The sequence below is a fragment of the Rhinolophus sinicus genome, chromosome 13, assembly GCF_057876585.1.
Source record: "Rhinolophus sinicus isolate RSI-liver-muscle chromosome 13, RSI-T2T, whole genome shotgun sequence".
Classification (NCBI taxonomy): domain Eukaryota; kingdom Metazoa; phylum Chordata; class Mammalia; order Chiroptera; family Rhinolophidae; genus Rhinolophus; species Rhinolophus sinicus.
Genome location: NC_142513.1, coordinates 48,894,941 through 48,914,491, shown reverse-complemented (window position 1 = coordinate 48,914,491; position 19,551 = coordinate 48,894,941). Strand labels below are relative to the sequence as shown.

At 48.1% G+C, this 19,551-nt stretch overlaps 1 protein-coding gene across 1 annotated transcript in view; it reads left to right on the top strand.

Moving 5' to 3' along the window:
* Positions 1–19,224, top strand: part of LOC109459063 (neuronal acetylcholine receptor subunit alpha-7) — a 71,176-nt gene extending 51,952 nt beyond the window's left edge. The window contains exons 5-10 of the mRNA XM_019753236.3: positions 1,524–1,603; positions 6,316–6,483; positions 7,457–7,651; positions 8,646–8,732; positions 11,481–11,590; positions 15,684–19,224. Coding sequence (XP_019608795.1) covers positions 1,524–1,603; positions 6,316–6,483; positions 7,457–7,651; positions 8,646–8,732; positions 11,481–11,590; positions 15,684–16,202 — 1,159 coding nt within the window. The 3' untranslated portion in view covers positions 16,203–19,224. The remainder of the gene's footprint in view (positions 1–1,523; positions 1,604–6,315; positions 6,484–7,456; positions 7,652–8,645; positions 8,733–11,480; positions 11,591–15,683) is intronic.
* The last annotated feature ends 327 nt before the right edge of the window (positions 19,225–19,551 follow it).

Here is a 19,551-nt window from a genome sequence, read left to right as displayed (position 1 = left end):
TATTTCTTCTTGGAGCTCTCTCTGTGTCTGTCCCTGATGGAGTCTGTCACGCTGTTCTCTACTGTCTCGTGATCTGACTTTTCCATTTAAAGGTGCTCGGGAATAGAAAAGGCAGCCTCGGGCTCTCTAGAAGTAGGGAGACCTTACTAGAGGTCCCCAAGGTGCAGAAATTAGGGGAACTTTCCTGTGTGGTGCTAGAACCTTGACCAGCTGTCTACATTTTCTTGACACAGTTTTTGTTTTCTGTTTTGTTTGTTTGTTTTTAAATCAATGGACAGGACTGTGTTTTAAGGGTACTTGGAATTTGTTTTGATCAGGGATGGTTAGACATGCAGACACAAAATGCCTTTCACAAAAGAAGACATTTTTGCTCACAGTGCCTTAGAAACAGGAGGCACTCCACACCACACCACACCACGCCATGCCACGCCACACCACGCAGAGCCACATGGGGAATCACAAGGCTGGTCAGAAGGCAGGGGGCGTGGTGTGGGAGTACGTGGGCATGAGCCTCTGTGGTGGTTTCCATGGAAAGCAATGGACAAAGCAGGGTGAGGAGGCTTGTGGTTGGCTTGTTGGAATAATTTCAGTGGGCTCTGGGGCATAAGGACTGTTCTTAGCTGTCTGGTATGTGGCCCTGGGCAATGAGGGCAGGTGGCTGTTGGCCTGGAGTGTGAGACCCTGACAAAAGAGGTGGTTGGGCTCTGGGCCCTGGATTTGTGGGTCTGTGTTGGAGAGGTGCACTCATGGGCAAGCTGTTTACTATGTTTAGGAAATGGCTCACCCTGGCGGGGGAGGAATGGGGGACGGTTCCTCCAGGATCAGCAAGGCCCCCGATGTCAGTGTCAGAACAGAAAACAAAAGGCATGAGTAATAGGGGCTGTTGGTTTTCATTGCTGTGTTTGCTTCCTGTGTTGTGTCTCCCCCACTTATTCAAGTTGGTAACTTCCTGTGTTGTGTCTCCCCCACTTACTCAAGTTGACAACTTCCTGTGCTGTGTCTCCCCCATTTATTCAAGTTGGTAACACCCCTCTGGGGCCCTGCTGGTACCCAGCCCCCTTTGGCACCATCAGCTGCACTTGTTCAAGTTGTATTTGTTAAGCACCTCCCATGAATTGGGCTCTTCCAGGAGGCTGGAACTAGCACTTTGAACAGCGGGGCAGAATCCCTGCCCTTACAGGGCTGACGGTGGCATCATGCTCCACCCACTCTTCATCTCCTACAGATAGACTGAAATTCCTCACCTGCTGGTGTCCTCCTACGTTGTCTTCAGGTCGTATTTTTGTTAAGAACTTTGTTTTAGATGCATCGGAAATAAAATCACAGTTCATACAAAATGGCAGTGGACACTGGCCTCTTCCAACGTGTGCTTGGAGATCTCCCAGCTCAGCTGCAAAGCGTGCTCTCAGCCCGGTGCCTGGGTGGCCGGACAACGTCTCAGAGCTGCTTGGGCCATGGCGATGACAGACCCAAGGACACCCGGGTGGCAGTGCCAGCTCACGAAATCCTTTTCCTGTTTCTAGTGCTGACGAGAGATTTGATGCCACGTTCCACACCAATGTGTTAGTGAATTCTTCTGGGTACTGCCAGTATCTCCCTCCAGGTAAGAGCTACTTCCTTTGTTCTCTACAGTTAGACAATGTAAGCGAGTTACGGGAGTCCGTCCCGACGGAGCCCCCATGAGTGGTGGGCTAGCTCGGTGCATCCTCTGGGCATCCTTTCCCTCTGTTCCCACCCACCCCTTCCTGCTTCCTTCTCCTCTGCTCGCACATACTTCCTGCATGTAACAGGGCTACCTTCCTCTTTAGATTTGTGTTAGGATCATGGCTCAAGCTGTCTTTGCCAACATGTGTCACGTTTTCGTACTGTCTGCCCTGTGGTCTTTAACATTAATTCACAACTGAAGCCAAGTCTCTCTTGGCCGGTCATGTCCAGCTCTCCTTATAACCAGCAGGCCATGTGCTGTCCATTTCAGCTTGCCAGTTTCCTTCCCACTAGAGAGGTGTCATGGCGGGTGCTGCTCTCCAGGAGGTGAGGGCAAGGTGGTGAACTTGCTGGGGTGGCTTCTCAAGTGTGGGCGTTATATGCCTGCTAGATCCCAGATCACGTGGCTTCAACGGGGCGCTCACTAGTGACTTAGTCCCGAATGAGCCTTTCTCCACCTTTTCAGCCAACTGCTTCCTGGGATTGGTTCTTTCCCCACTATCCCATCATTCCCGTGGATCCTCAGGGCCCTGGCTGCTCAGTGAGTGGTCCATGGCTGGGGAACACGGGTTCTAGAGCTTTCAGGCATATGAATAGTATGCCTGAATCTCTTAGATGATTTTTGACATGTTCTGTTCCTGGAATATCTCTCCCCACTGCAACTGGTTGTTTAATTTTCTGCCCCCAGACAATCTGCCACCACCCCTCCACCTCACCAACACCACACAAAGCACACACACATGCATGCACACCCATCTCTGGCCGTCGGTCCCAGGCTCACGCCTTCTCATCCATCTTGTAGCTCACAGCACGCGGACTCTGCCTGCTGGGTGGTTGTTTACACACACTCCTGGTTAGTAGATGATACTCACGCCATGGGCAGAATCTGTGTAATCACCTTGGAATCACCTAATCCATCAGGTGCCTGGCCAAGCTGATAAATGAACAAATGAGTGAGTGAGAGACTCCATGAAAGGCAGAGTCCTCCCAGTACCATCTGTACAGATTGTTGAGCTGCAGGGTTTCAGGCTTTCCATCAGAAAGCACAGGCTTCCCACCCCGGCCCCTTGCCCTCCCCCTGGCCAAGCCTGCTTTCTCCTACCTGCCGGCCCCTTGCACACAGAGCTGTGGGATGCGTCTGCTATCACATGTACGTTCTTCACCAGCCTCTACATTCCAGCTTCTAGTATGAGGGCTGTCATAGAAAATGGCCTCCAGTTGTCATCGGTGGAGAAGAATAGGGTGCTGCAGACGGTCCTGAAGGCTGAGGCTATTGTCATCTGAGCCCTTTGTGCAGCAGCCCCCCTTGGGGGCTGTTCCTGTGTCCTGGCTTCCATGGCCCCGGGAGCCCGGGCAGGACAGGACACTGCTGTGAGTGTGGGGCCCCCTACGTTGGCAGGAATGTGTGGAGCTGTCTGGTCAGGGCAGCCTATGCCCTGGGGAAGTGTAGACCTGTCTGGATGCTGCCCTGCCCTTGCAGCTAAGTATAGGCAAAGGAGTGTTTGAAACAGACGCCTGGCTTTCTTTTCCATTTCATATTTTTCTTTTTAACAGCTTTATTGATGTGTAATAAATTTACATATCATACAATTCACCCATTTGAAGTGCATGAGTCAATGACTTTTAGTAAATTCAGAGTTGTGCAGCCATTACCACAATCTAGTTTTAAACATTTGCCATCCCCCCCCAAAAGATCCCCTTTGCCTGTTTGCAGTCAACCCGCATGCTCACTGCCAGCCCCAGGCCACCACTGCCCTGCTCTCTGCCTCTAGCAATTCTCTTTATCTGGTCATTGCATACAAATGGAATGATTCACTTATAGAGTTTGTTTTCTACAAGCACTGTGGGCTTGGGGGGCTCTAGCTCATTAATGGGGGGGGGGCAGTGGCTCTAAGGATTTCCAGATTCTTATGAACACTGGATGTGACACTGAGACTGTATTTAAAGGAACTCGAGGGGACAGGAGGCTTATGTCTTTCCCACCTTGGTTGTGGAATGGGGACCCATGTCTGCAAGGCCACTGAGTCCCTCCCTCCATTCATTCTTTCTTTAACTTGGTAGCAGAAATGACCAGACCACCTGCCCTGTCCCCACGAGCCCTGGGACCCTAGCTATCTGTGCTTTCCACTGTTTTCCAGTCTTTCTCTGGGCAGGCAGGAGCACGTGGCCATAACTTGCTGGTCTCCTCTTGGTGACCTGCCAGAAAATTCACTTTCCTCTTGTCCTAGCCTGGAGTCCCTCATCTTAGTGGGAACTGTTTCTTGTGCCCAAGCTCTGTCTCTTCAACTTAAACCTGTTAGTCCTGTTCTGGTCTGAATCTGGCATTCAGACTAGTTAAAAGTGTCCTCCACATAGTATATTTCTAGAGAACCAAGTATTTTCTCAAGTTTTAACCTAAGGAAAATACCCACCCCACTCACTACCACACACACACACACACACACACACACTCACACTCTCACACACTTTAAATTCTGTTTCTAAGTACTGCATCATTTTTATCAACGTCTGTAGGGTTTTTTTTTTCCACATCCTTTTCTCTTATATTTAGAGTTTGGCAATGTGCATGCATGGTAAGAGCAAATTTACAGAACTACCAATTATTTGCACAGAAATTTCTTAGAACCGTCTTCAGTAGGGCATGTTGGTGTTGTCTTGAATTTCAAGACAGTGTAGCTTCCGTTGAGCTCTTTTCTGGAGATTTTTTTTTTTTTCAAAGAAGACCCAGTTTGTTCTGGGCAGGTCTAGCTGTAGTCTAAAAGGAAAGGATGGACTAAAGTTCTCAAAGTCATACCCAGTCGAGAGGCCCTGGTGCCCATATTGCCTCTTCTTTTTCTTTTTTCTTTTTTTCAATTACAGTTGACATTCAATATTATTTTATATTAGTTTCAAGTGTACAGCATAGTGGTTAGACATTTATATAATTTATGCAGTGATCCCCCAATAAGTCTAGTACTCACCTGGCATGATAAATAATTATTAAAATATTACTGAACATATTCCCTATGCTGTACTTTACACCTCCATGAATATTTTTTAACAGCCAATTTTTAATTTTTTTTTTAAGAAAGCACTTTATTTTCCTTTTGGGGGGGGCGTGGGGAAGGGAACAGGACTTTATTTGGGAACAGTGTGTACTTCCAGGATTTTTTTCCAAGTCAAGTTGTCCTTTCAATCGTAGTTGTGGAGGGTGCAGTTCAGCTCCAGGTCCAGTTGCCATTGTTAGTTGCAGGGGGCAAAGCCCACCATCCCTTGCGGGAGTCAAGGAGTCTACCTGGCAACCTTGTGGTTGAGAGCCCACTGGCCCATGTGGGAATCGAACCGGCAGCCTTTGGAGTTAGGAGCACGGAGCTCCAACCGCCTGAGCCACTGGGCCGGCCCCAACAGCCAATTTGTACTTCTTAATCCCTCCACGTTTTTCACCCAACCCCTAAGCCCCCTCTCATCTGGCAACCATCAGTTTGTTCTCTGTATGAGTTTGTTTCTGTTTTGTTTGTTCATTCATTTTGTTCTTTAGATTCCACTTATAAGTAAGATCATACCACATCGCCTCCTCTTGAAAGGAGCACGAGAGGACCAGAGGATGTGTGCACAAAGGAAAATGTCTTTCATGCAAGACATCATAAATAATGTATTGTTTAACTCGCCGACCCTTGTCAGGCTGGCAAGCTCTTCACTCCATGAAGGGTAGGCATTGGGTATTCTGAACAGCGTATGAGGAGAGAGATCAAGGGGTTACTGTGTTCATTTATTTTTATTTTTAATATTTTCCCAGCTTTATTGAGGTATAGTTGACAAGTGAAATTGTAATATATTTAAAGTATACAACGTGATGACTTTATATATGTAAACACTGATTTCTCCATGAAGTTAACACATCCATCACTTCACAGCTATCTTCATTTTATTTTGGTGAAAATGCTTAAGATCTACTGTCTTACAGATTTCAAGTATATGATACTATTAACTGTAGTCTCCATGCTGTACATTAGATCCTCAAAACGTATCCATTTTATACCTGAAAGTTTGTACCTTTTGACCAACTTATCCCCCTGTCCTCCAACCCCTGACAACCACCATTCAACTCTGTTTCTATGAGTTCAGCTTTTTATTTTCAAATTCTACATAGAAGTGACACTGTGCAGTATTTGTCTTTCTCTGTCTGAGCACAATGTCCTCCAGGTTCATCTGTGTTGTTGTAAATGACATGATTTCCATCTTTTTAAAGGCTGGATAATATAAATGTGGTATGTTATGCATATACACACAAATGTGTGTGTGTGTGTGTGTGTGTGTGTGTGTGTGTGTACCCATATATCCATCGACAGACACTTAGGTTGCTTCCACATCTTGGCGATTGTCAATGCTGCTGCAATGAACATGGCATGCTGCAATCTCTCTGAGACAGTGGTTTTGTTTCCTTTGGACATGTGCCTCGAAGTGGGGCGGCTGGGTCACATGGTTGTCCTATTTTTAATTGTTTGAGGAGTCTCCATACGGTTTCCATAGTGGCTGCACTGACTTGCATTCCCGCCGGTGGTGCGAGGCTGCCGAGTGTGCAGAGCGTCTGGGGCAGCTCCCAGCTCGGTCTCCTGCCGGTTTCTGTTCCAGGCATATTCAAGAGCTCCTGCTACATTGATGTGCGCTGGTTCCCCTTCGACGTACAGCAGTGCAAACTGAAGTTTGGGTCCTGGTCCTACGGGGGCTGGTCCTTGGACCTCCAGATGCAGGATGCAGATATCAGTGGCTACATCCCGAATGGAGAGTGGGACCTCGTGGGTAAGCCCAGCAAAGAGTGAGGCTCCCAGCCTGAAGGAAGCTGCGTTACTCCTGTGATCACTTTAAAAGCCTGGGGTTTTCCACTGAGCTCCTCAGGGAGAGCATGTGTTGAACCCTGCAGCATGTTCCATAACTCACTGAGAGCTATCGGATGAGAAACAAAAGCAATTAGAAAATTCAGTTCTTCCCGCGAGGAAACACTTAAACAAGCCATCGCTAGTGTGGGCGTCCATCCATCATGCCAGCCGCTGCATTCCTAAAATCACATTGGGCAGGAAGCCGCAGGTCATGGGAGCCTGTGTTTGATGATTTTAAGAAAAACGGTAACTACATTTATAATGGTGTAAAGTTCACACTGTATTATTTATACTCATGGTGACTCAGCCCGCTCGGGCTACTGGAACAGAACACCACAGACTGGGCAGCTTATATACACAGCAGGCATTTATCTCTCACAGTCCTGGGGGCCGGAAGGCCAAGATCAAGGTGCTGGTAGATCCAGAGTCTGGTGATGGCTCACTTCCTGGTTCCTAGACGGCTATCTTCTTGCTGTGTCCTCACACGGCAGAAGGGACAAGGGAGCTCTCTGGGGTCCCTATAAGGGCACTAATCCCATTCGCGAGGGCGCTACCCTCCTGACCCAATCCCCTCCCAATGGCCTCAGCTCCTTACACCCTCACATTGGTGGTTAGGAGTTGAACATAAGAACTTGGTGGGGCACAAACGTGCGTTGTACTGTACATGCAATTCCAATCCCGCAAAAAAACACACAACAATCCACTCATTGGTTCAAATATCAGTAGATACTCCCCAACAACTGTGTGAGAAACCAGAAAGTGTCTGTTCAAGCAGATTACCCATATGTTTAGCACTGAACACACTCCGTGGCTATGTTTGTGTGTTATAGTCATTAAAATAAACCAACAGGGTCATTTCACTCGAACATCGTTCCTTATCTCCCCTCCCCATGGAGGAATCCCGGGCAAGCGGAGCGAGAAGTTCTACGAGTGCTGCCGAGAGCCATACCCAGACGTCACCTTCACGGTGACCATTCGCCGCAGGACCCTCTACTACGGTCTCAACCTGCTCATCCCCTGTGTGCTCATCTCCGCTCTGGCCCTGCTGGTCTTCCTGCTCCCTGCAGACTCCGGGGAGAAAATCTCCCTCGGTAAGTGGGAGACGGACACGGGACTGGATGGCCCTGCCTGGAGGTCACCTCTGGAGGGGTCACTGTGGACCATGCAGGGGCACGTCCGGGTGCTGGGTGCGGACATGTTACGGGGCCTATGTGGCACATCACACACTGAGCTCCTAGTGTCTCCCTGACTCACCGGCTCCTGATGCAGGCTCTGTGCTCGATAGCCATGCACTGAGGTACCACAGGGTCCTCTGATCCTGCTGGGGGTGGCGGTGGGCAATAGGAACACCCAGGAAGGGACCAGCTCTGCCCTGAGGGTCCTGTGCTTTCTCCCCTCCTGCCACTCCATGACACTCTTTGCTGGCAACCAGCCAGCATTCATTGTCCCCAGAAAATAATTCGGTTAGTTTGTTCCATTCTGAGTTTGCATTTGTATACTGCCCTAGACAGTGTAAGGCCTTAAGCTCATCCAGTAGGAAAAGAAGAAAACTTGGATTTAAAAGGGCACGATGAGTTTGTCGACATCTCAGAGAGTTACGAAAGATCGTCTTTCATACACGTAGAAACCATTCTCAAGTCCATCTTCTGACTACGAGGCTCGGGCGTTAAGTGATCTCTCCAAGGTCACACAGCCAGTACGTAGCAAAGACCAACTGGAGACTGCACGTTTTCTTTTTCCTGTTACATGAGACTGCCTCTCAATACTAATAAAGAAAAGGAGAGATGCTTGTCCTAAGTTCAATGATTCATTTTGTGTTGTTCCCCTAATATTCTGACTCCTAAATTTGTGTCCACCAGAGTCTCCTCTGGGACGCTGGTAAATGACGTGCCTGTCCCCCCAAAATGCCCAGGCCCATAAATACAAAACACCATGCAGTCGGGTCCAGGAATGTCTTGGACACCACCCACCCTTCCCCCAACCCATCCCTAGTTCTTTGACTCTCAGGTTAGGACCCCTGTCGGATGGAACTCAGCCCTCCCTTACCTCCTGTTGTGTCTCAGGTGCCCTGTGTTTATGTTCCAGGGATAACGGTTCTGCTCTCTCTCACCGTCTTCATGCTTCTGGTGGCTGAGATCATGCCTGCGACTTCTGACTCAGTGCCCTTGATAGGTAAGCGAGCAAGGGGCTCCACGGAAAGACATGGGCATAGAGGGTGCCCAGGATTTCCTAGCACAGGCATGGAGCACAGTTGTCCTCTGGCCACGGAGAGCTGCACTGCTCCCTGGATCTGCCATGAGGAGGTGACGTGCTGGCTCACCTGGGCACACGCAAGGGGAAGGGCGAGTCCAGCTTTGGGGTTTGGCTATAAAACACCCCCTTCCTCCCTAATTCTCCCCCACATGCTTGTTATAGAGCCCGAGATGTCACCATTAGAGATGCATCATTTTAGCTTGAGTCATTGGTTTGCCAAATCCTTTGTCAAATGGAATGGCACACACTTACATGCTTAGCCCCCGTCTCCTGAGATAACTTGATAAAGCACCGGAGGAAATGTGAGCAGGACATATATGTTTTGGCCAGAACAGAGGGAAGGCATGACCTTCTGGCCAGGGAGGGACGACAGGAACAGGAGGCGACATCGCATGGGTCTGTGCATCTTCCTGGATGGGAAGAAGCAGTAACGAGCAAAGGGGTGCTCAGGGGCACAGTGGTTAGGGTCCGGTGCCCTCGCCACTGCAGCCTGGCTTCTGTCCCTCCACTGTTAGGGAGCCAGTCCTCCAAGCCAGCTGTGAGGACAGGGAGCAAACATTCTGCAGTGGCTGTTAGGTTTCATATGAGAGTGTCATCACTCCTACGTGGCAGTGGAGGTCAGAAAGAGGAGTGCCACCAGTGATCACACCTTAGGGCCACCCTGTGTGGTTAACTGGGGGTGGGTGGGAATGGGGGAGCCTTACATGGATACCCACAGGCTTCACAGACTGAGAAGGCAATGCCCTGATGCCTGGAGCTCTCTGTATACGTAATATTTTGGCCAAAGAGACTGTCATTATGAAAAACCTTCGTGGGTGTCCTATTTCTCTCAGTGCCATTCAGAGAGCGAGGACCCATCTCTCAGCTTGATGTCTGATCCCATTCTTTTCCGACACGATGCTTTCAATAGAGATTTGCAACAGAAACCACCCCAAACGGAGCAGTTGGCAGGCTCTACCTTGACCGCTGAACCGGCAGGGAGTGCTTATTTGACGCATGGCCCATGTCTAGAGGACACAGTGCTTTTGGCCTCTGATCTCTGTTGTGGCCATTTCAGCTGTGTGACCCTTTGACCCTGGATCCTCGGTAGGTTGTTGCCTTGGTCAGCTCGGGCGAGCACAGTGAAATCCCACAGACTGGGTGACGAACACAACAGAAGTGTGTTTGCTCACAGTTCTGGAGGCTGGAAGTCCAAGATCACGGTGTCAGCAGGATTGGGCTCTTCTGAGGGCCTTCCCCTTGGTCTGCAGATGACCACCCTCTCACTGTGTCCTCACATGGTCTTCCCTCTCTGCGTGCCTCCCTGGTGTCTCTGTGTGTGTCCTAATCTCCCCTCTTTATAAGGACACCAGTCACTAGGTCCCACTCTAAGGACCTCCTTTGAACTTAATCATCTCTTTAAAGACCTGTCTCCGAATATAGTCACATTCTGAAGTCCTGGGAGTTAGAGCTTCAACACATACATTTTAGGGGGACGCAATTCAGCCCATGACAGCCACGGTGTGGTTTATGCACCGTCCCCTTCTGCCGTTCTGGGAGGTCCCGGATGCTAACTTCAAGTCTCAACTCCACCTCCAGCAGCTCCTTGCAGGTACCTCTCGGTCTCTGTGGGAGGACAGTGAATTCCTTCCTGCCTGGAGAGCAGGAGGGCTCTGAACTAGGTGTGAGGGCCATGCCCTTGACCTCTGCACCAGGATGCTTTCTGCTCCGAGCTTAGCCCCCTTGAGCAGGTGACCACACAGATTTAATAATCAGAGTTGCCAACTAAGGAATGCCTCCCTATGCCAGTCTTCATCCTAGACCCTTGGCCCATATCATTGCTAATTCCTGCAGCAACCTTGCAGAGAAGGCATGGCTATCTTTACCGTACTCATCAATGACCTGAGGCCCGAGAGGCTGAGTCGCTGTCCAGACTCACAGACTGCAGTCAGTGGGCAGGAGAGGCACTCTTTCACGTGCACCATGCTGCTTCTCACCTGGGCCGTGGGCTAACCCACATCCTTGCTCATCAAAGCTGAAGCTAATGTTCTCAGCCTGAAAAGTCACTGCAGCTCACCTCTTCCTCAGGCCAGACAGTGTCTCTCAGTAAATGGGGCCACATTCATTTTGCACACTAGTACCCTAAGCCTCCATACATGATAAGATGGCCAGGTGAGGCCCAGGTTTGCCTTTGTGACACCCCCAGCACGTCCTGCAGTCATCACAATGGGGCCCAGCAGGAGCCCAGCAGGGCCCAGCAGGGGCACACCTGGGGCTCACTGCCCGGGTGTTTTAGTTCTGATGATGGTCTCCGTGCTTTCTCGTGCCAACAACCTCATCACCGTCCTGTGAGACGCTGTTAACTCTCTTTGAAGGCAAAGGGGAACAGAACTCGCGAAAGTGTAGTCAGTGATGGAAAGGCGGGTGTTTGTGCTCTGGGCTGGCCTCCACCTTTGGGGCTGGACTGCAGGCCTGAGGGCACCCCTGCTGCTGGCAGGCCTGGTCCCTGGGCTCTGGCAGTCAAAGAGCAGGGTCGGTCCTCCCCACCCCCCTGTGATGTCCGCTTCGTGGAGGCCGATTCTGGGTCCCCCCCGCCCCCCTGTGAGGTCCGCGCCGTGGAGGCTGGTCCCGGGTCGCCGGTCTCCACCATGGCGGCCGGGCCTCACCCTGCCTCTCTTCTCTCTGCAGCCCAGTACTTCGCCAGCACCATGATCATCGTGGGCCTCTCTGTGGTCGTCACCGTCATCGTGTTGCAGTACCACCACCACGACCCCGACGGCGGCAAGATGCCCAAGTGGGTGCGTTCCTCCCGCCCGCTACCGCAGGGAGGCGCAGCCCCTCCCCAAAGGAGGTGCTACCGGTGACTTATTTAGCTGAAAAATGCCACGAAGGCTAGCAATCCCAAACAAATAGCTTGTCACCTACGGCACATGTCTGCTAGAGGGCAGTTCCAGGTGGCACGCTCTTAGGGTCCCACACACAGCCTACGGTCTGACACCCAGAGCAGGGCTCACACGCCGGCCTCTCTGTGTATTTTGCCAGCATGGTGTTTTTAAAACTCCTTTTCGCATGTACACTATGGAGAACTGTGCAGCCTTGAAAGCGACAGACAAGATCCCACAGCCACACAGTTAACTCTTCACAACAGGAGTGAAGAGAGGAAGACACAGAGTGAGTGATGTAAAAATATACATGTTCAGTACACGTAGGAACGTAACCTAACCCAGAGCCTGTAAGTTAAAGATTACTAGTTACCAGTGGGGAAAGGGATGGGATCAAAGGAACTAAATGACAAACAATTTCACATCATAGCCTGTCATCTTAACCCAGGTCATCCCACACCTCCCCAGTGACTGCTGATCCAGATAGTATGTCGGCTCACGTCCACCCACCCACGTGCTCTTCTCTTTCCCAGTCTAGTGTCCCAAGCTGCACGCCCACCCTCACTGACACTCAGGAAAACTGCATGAGGGCAGAGCAGGACCGTGGTGTGACAAATCCTGAGGTGTAAGAGAGCTGCCCCCTCCTGCTTCTTCCTTGGGCCCTGCAAACCTTCCAGTCCGCTGGTCCAGAGAGTGTGGCCTAGGGACAGTTGGGAGTTAAAGAATCCCTCTCATGTAAAAGGAGCCTGTCTTTGGAGACCCATCACCTCATGTCCAAGTTCAGAAAGGAGTCTAGGACTCACCAACATGCTCAATGCAGCTGCAAGATGTAAGGTGCATGCAAGAATTCTTGGGCCTTCTAAAAACATTTATTGTGCAGTAATTTACGGTTACACAAAAACTAACTTAGGAAAGACCAGTTTTATGATGATTTTTAAAATTTTGCGAGTTTGTAGCACGTATGTTGTCCAAGTTAGCAAAGCTTAAAACTGCAGGAAGACTTTCCAGCGTTACCTACAAGAGCCACGATATGGAGGCAACCTAAGTGCCCATCCTAGGCAAATGGATAAAAGAGAGGTGGTACATACACACAATGGAGTATTACTCGGCCATAAAAAAGAGTGGAATCTTGCTATTTACAACAACATGGATGGCCCTAGAGGGTACTCTGCTGAGTGGAGTAAGTCAGACTGAGAAAGACAAATACCATATGATTTCACTTATATGTGGAATCTAAAAAAAAGAAAAAATGGCTTTACCAAGTTGCTGCATCCCCTTGGATCCTTTTCCATGGCAAGTTCTTATATTTACCACTTTTCTCTCATAGCTCTTTGTGCCCGCAATAGAGTAAGCACCCCAAAATGGTGATACCTCACATAGAGGTCATGTCACCACTGTCCGTGGGCTTGTTTTGAGAAGGTTCCCTCCTTTAAAGCTGGGACACATTTGCATACATTGACCTCCACGCTCATCTGACTTTCTCATAGCCCTGACACACCTTCTTTTTTTGTTTTTAATTAAATTTATTGCGGTGACAATGGTTAGTAAAATTACATAGGTTTCAAGTGTACAACTCTATAATACATCATCTATATATCGCATTGTGTGTTCACCACCCAGAGTCAGTTCTCCTTCCATCACTATATATTTGACCCCCTTTACCGTCTTCTATCAGCCCTCTATCCATCCATCCATTTGAAATAGGTTGCACTTACATGTTTCAAAAGTCATAATACAAGTAAAATTATACATAAGGAAATCTTGCTTCCACCACCAATACTGATAACTGTTTGAATTAATTCCTACTTTTTCCTTCCAGTATTTCTTTATACAAATGAAAAAATATAAACACATATTCTTATTATGTTTAGACTGATGTAAAGATGAGGGAATTAAGACATAAAGACGCAACCCATTTTTGATGAGCTGGTAGCACTTTACTGCTCCAGAAAAATCTTAATTAAGAGCAATAATTATTTGCCTCTCAACACAAGAGCATGTTAAAACCAGTGGCTGCAAATGAAATATGAAGCTCGTGTCTCTTGCTCTCACTTGATAGAGCATACTGCGTTTTTCTTTCTTTCCATGGGTATGTGAAACATAAAAACCTCTAAGGGACATTTACTGTGATCTGTTGCTGTGAAGAACATACTGCCAAGTGCAGTGGCATTAAGTGACATTTGCACAGCCAGAAACAAAACTATAACCTAGCAGAAGAGGTCACGAGCAGTTTGATAAGTGCCAAGAGGATCATTTCATCTTTAGAGATGCTTTAGCCTGGAAAGCTCATGATTCAGGCAATGGATGTCCAAATCGACTTGGCATGTGGGTCATGTTAGTTTCAGATGTCCCCCAGTGGGTGTGCAGACCCCCCACCTGGCAGGAGAAGCTCCTGGCGCTGCTGCTCAGCTCTCCAACTGCATGGCTCCCTCTGGATTTGGACACACTCACTGTCCAGTGTGCTCTGTCAAGCTCTAGTCCAGACTTTCTGGTGATTGCTGCGTGGGGGTTGGGCTAATGTCACAGGAGTTTGGAAGAGAACCCTGTAGAGGCTTTACAGATGAGGCTGAAGTCTACTCTCATTAGGTGACTTACTCCCTATGAAACCCTGGGCCAGTGTATTAGCCTCTCTGAACCTCAGCTTCTTTATCTGTAAAATAGGGAGATAATACTGACTTCACAGAGCCCTAAGAGGCCCACGTGATATGGCGTGTCCCATGAGCCTCTTGTAGAGGGCCAAACTGGCCTGATGATTCACGTGGAAAACCCTCGAGGGTCAGCACACAGCCTCTCCCGGCTCTGGAGGTGCTCAGATGCCACCTGCTGTGACCAAGGGTTGTCTGCTGTGACCAAGCCACAGTGCTGTGACCAAGCCACAGTGACACCGCTCTTCCGCCTCCTTCTTCCTTTCATTGCCTGTCCCTAGTGGTCTACTGCAGTCGTCTTTGATAAGATGTCATAAAAATGATGGCCGAGAAAGTGCTGCAGTCATGAACGTAGTCGTACAACCTACTGCCCGTAATTACAAATCAGAAATGTAACTGTTCTCTTGCCAATGGAATTTGCCTACAATCATAAACCAAGGTGAAAATGAAATCAGTCTTTAGATAATTTCAGGGGAAGGACCCACTTTTCGGCTCCTGGTCTAAGTAGGCTTGTAAGAATGCTTGTTTTTCCCTGATCAAGGCTTCAGATGGCTCCTTCTTTCCATTAGAGGGGAACAATGGGAAAGTGGTTCTTCTCCAGCACCTTCTGTGGAACCACATGATTCCAACATGCTTTAGATCAGAGGTCAGCAAACTATGACCTCAGTGGCCAAATCCAGGCCAGCAAGTACTTAAACAAATGAAATTTTATTAGAAAACAGCCATGCCCTCATTTTAGAAAATATTTCATACCCTCATTTCCTGTTCCACATGTTGACTTTCTCTGCACTTGCGTTTTATCAGGTTGACTTCATAAACCCTCTTTGCAATGACAAAACATCATTGCACGGGATGCAGCCATCTGATGTTACAGTCTGAACGGTTTCAAGAGTTCACACCGTATCTGACAGATGTCACGGGGTTACCCTTGAGAATTTTAAAGCTCCGGGGTTGGCTTTGTGAGTTTGCTGTGACCTCTGGAATATCTCACAAGGAGTTAGGTGTGATGGGCCCTGTTACAGGCGAGAAGGGGCAAAGAGAGAAAGCCACTTGCCCTGTTCACACACTCAGCACTCTCTTTCCAAGACAGCCCTCTCCCCGCTCCACGTGGCTCTCTTCCCTGAGACTGCAGTGTGTCCCCATGGAGAAGAATCCAGCTCACTCCCAGGGCGATTTTCTGCATTGGTTTAGTCTCAGCTCACATTTGACGCAAGGAGTGCAGCTCCTTGGCACCACTTGGCCTTTGTAAACTCTCCTGGGAAGCCGATGGGGCCTGTCACCCTGAGGATGCATGACGCGGGGCTGGTGTGGTAGCATCATGTTGGCTGCTTCCCTGCGCGCCTAATGCTCGGTTGTCTCCCCAGACCAGAATCATCCTCCTGAACTGGTGCGCATGGTTCCTGCGCATGAAGAGGCCGGGGGAGGACAAGGTGCGCCCGGTCTGTCAGCACAAGCAGCGTCGCTGCAGCCTGGCCAGCGTGGAGATGAGCGCAGTGGCCGGGCCCCCGGCCCCCAACGGCAACCTGCTCTATATCGGCTTCCGCGGCCTGGATGGTATGCACTGTGCCCCCACCCCTGACTCAGGGGTCGTGTGCGGCCGCCTGGCGTGCTCCCCTACTCATGACGAGCATCTGCTGCACGGCGGGCAGTCCTCCGACGGGGACCCAGACCTGGCCAAGATCCTGGAGGACGTCCGCTACATCGCCAACCGCTTCCGCTGCCAGGATGAGAGCGAGGCGGTCCACAGCGAGTGGAAGTTCGCCGCCTGCGTGGTGGACCGCCTGTGCCTCATGGCCTTCTCCGTCTTCACCATCATCTGCACCATCGGCATCCTCATGTCGGCGCCGAACTTCGTGGAGGCCGTCTCCAAGGACTTTGCATAGCACGGACCTGGTCCCCAGCCTGCAGGAAGCGCGCTGGCTTGGGGACAGCTGGGGGCGCTGATCCCACCGCAGCATCCAACCGGAGGGCGTCAGTGCACCCGATCCATGGGATGTCAGCACGTTTTTGTTGAATGCTTTCAGATCCAGGGAGCATCCTCCCGGTCTGCAGGACCATCGAGAGATCATGTTGTCCATCCCCCGCTACCTGGTGAGCCCTGCATAGAGGTGGGTGGCTCAGGTCTGCCAGGGAGGCCTGCCCAGTTGGTTTGCATGCCTGCATGTCACTTGCCAGGAAGGCCTACGTGACAATCCAATGTAAGCTTTTGCCTGTGTACAAACCTAGATTGAAACTAATAATAATAAACCACACTCGCTAAATCCATTCAGATAATTGACTGGTGAAAGGAAAACAGAACTAAATCAAACTGAAATTAAAAACCCAACTGCTAGCTCTTCTATAATTCAGATTTTATTTACTAAAGGCCGTTGGTAGAGAGAAACAGTTTTATGCTGTTTCTATGTTTTTGTTTTGTTTTAAAGAGGGAGAAAGATATAGTTGGTCTTGTAAATTATGCTGTTACCTGTGTGATTTCTGCCAACCTACCCTGTGAAGGGCAGGACCCGACCCCATCAAGTCAGGGATTTCTGTAGATTGCAGGTGACGCCCAAGTTTTCTGTGCTGCCCCAGACACTGGGCCGTTGAGTAAGTCCGTTTTATTCTGCGAAATGCAAAGTACAGTAGAGTTCTATTAGAATTGCCAGTCCAAAGTAATAGCTAAAGCTAAATTAAAGCACCTGTGTGTTTTTTAAAATAATGATTCGACGGTTCACATGTACTGAAGTGGATTAGTTTTAGAAATTTGTGGATCCATTTAATGTGAAAGTATTCCATGATTTTTCTCCATGTGTCAGGGCCAGGGGATAGGGCTTGGGACCTCTTCTGACTCCGTGTGGCAGGAAAGGGAGGGATGGTGTGGCTGGTGGCTTTCCTAGATGAAGGCCAGTAGTGGTCAGCAGCGGGCTAATAGTGCTGCACAGAGCCAGTAACTGCAGCTTCTCGCTTTGGGGCCGCTGCCTCCCTACAGCTGGTCCACCCAGCCTCAGTCCAGAGAGCTAGCTCAGGGGGAGAGTCACTGGAGATTGTATTGAAAGCAAGGGAAACCTTTCCTTTTAAATCTAAGTGGTGACAGAATTCTCTACTTCGATTATTTAGCTGACAGTAGTCACTTTGCCTCTTCCCGTGTTTCTTATTTTTTAATGAGATCACAGGGAGACACAAGGTGATCTCACCTGTTCCATTCTTTTATCCAGTAACTGCGCAGAGCTCAAAACTGCAGAAGGCTTGGAGCCCCTGGGGATCTTTAATTTGCTTCTAACCCCTAAGATGGGTACATCATGAGTGAAGATTAGATTTTCAGAGCAAAAGAAATTGCATACTTTTCTCCAGCCATTTATTTCATTCATTTCTGGGGAATGAACTGGGTTTGTTTGCACGAAGGAAGATGGCGGCCTGCGCATGCGCTGTGTGTGGTGGTGGGGGGAGGTGTCCTGTGCCCAAGCTCAGACAGGACACCTTCTTCATAGGAAGGCTGATTAATAAGGCCATGAGAGCATCACCCCATTTGGAGCAGGGTCGTCCTCAGTGCCCACCCATTCTTCATGGAATGGATAAAGAATGCACATGTTTTCTTTTTTCTTTTCTATTAATCTATATTTAAAACAAGCAGAATGTTTTGATATATAAAGAGAATGCTTCATTTCTTATTGCTATCTGCAAAGTGATCCCTACTACATTTTTGCGTTTAAAAAAAATTTTTTTTTTGGTTTTGCATTTTATAATGAAAAAAACACACAAAAAAGCAAACAAAAGCAGGTCATATACTGACCACCCAAATGACTACTCTGCCAGTTTAAATTGTAGCCATAAGGAAGAGATGCATACATCGTTAGAAAAGTATGAATGACTGTCAACAGCCTCCACCACACTCCTGTTTTCTCTCCTTACTGGGGGCCACCAGTGAATTCTGGGGAGGTGGGGAAATTTCCAGAAAGCAGGAAAGGAAGGGAGGGAGGCACTTAGAAGAGAGAGGAAAGGGGGAATGGAGAGAGACATTCCTTTCTAGCACCCATGCTATGCACAGAGCTCTGCACTTTGTTTTCTTTACTTAGTGGTTTATCTCAGAGATCTTTCCAGAACAACATATAAAGACATACCTCATTTTTAATTGCTGCTTTGCATTCCACATCACTGGACTGTAAGTTCTTGGATTAGTCTTTCTTTTAGTAGTGAACATATAGACTATTTCCAGTTTTTATTTTTGTACACAAATCTATAATTAGCATCCTTGTTCTATCTGAGCATACTTTTCTGATCATATCTTGGTATAAATTCTAACTTGGAAATGGAATTGCTGGGTTTGAGGCTCAGTACATTTAACACGTGGATAGTTATCGCCAGATCCAGACACTGATTGATGGTTACACTTGACAAGAGTGTAATGAAAGGGCCGATTTCTGAGCTTTCTCAACACTGAGCATTGTCAACTTAATTTTTTTCCAATCTGATTAGTGAAAAGTATTTCAATATTCCTTGGATTCAGTTAATTTTATTATGAGTGAAGTTGAACATCTTTTCAAAAAATTTTTGGCAATTTCAGCTTTTGTAAATTTATGTCCTTTCCACAATTTTCAATTGGTTTATTTGGGTTTTTCTTAATTAATTTGCTTGTACACTTTGGAACCTTTCTTATGTCTTGAAATATTTTTATTTGTTTATTATTTGTCTTTTGATGTTATTTATTGATTTGTTTATTTATTGGCATATAGAAAGTGTAAAGTTTTATGCTGTCAATTTATTCATTTTATCCTTTTGCGATCCTAGGATTTGTTTCTAGTTTTAAAAGGTCTTCCCCATTCTGGCTCCCTGTGTGGCAGGAACGGGAGGGGATGGTGTGACCCTGGATGACAGGCCTGTCGTGGTCAGTAGAGATTAAAAATAAACTTACTCGTATTTTATTCTAAATCCTTATGGTTTCATTTGTTTACCTTTACATCTTCTAACTCCCTGGAATTCATTTACTGCAGGTAATATGGGTAAAGATGCATTTTTTTTCTCTCCAAATGGTTGGTCAGTTGTGCCAACAGAATATGTTACAGTGTATTTTGGTAACACAATTATAATCTTTTCCCCACAATTATAATCTTGTTCAAAATGCTACCTTTTGGTAAACTAAATTCCTTTAAGTGTTTGGTTCTATTTCTGTTTTATTATCTCTCCATGAGTGCCTTTAAATTCTGAGGCTTTATTCATATTAGTATCAAGTATTCATATTCATATTAATATTTTCAA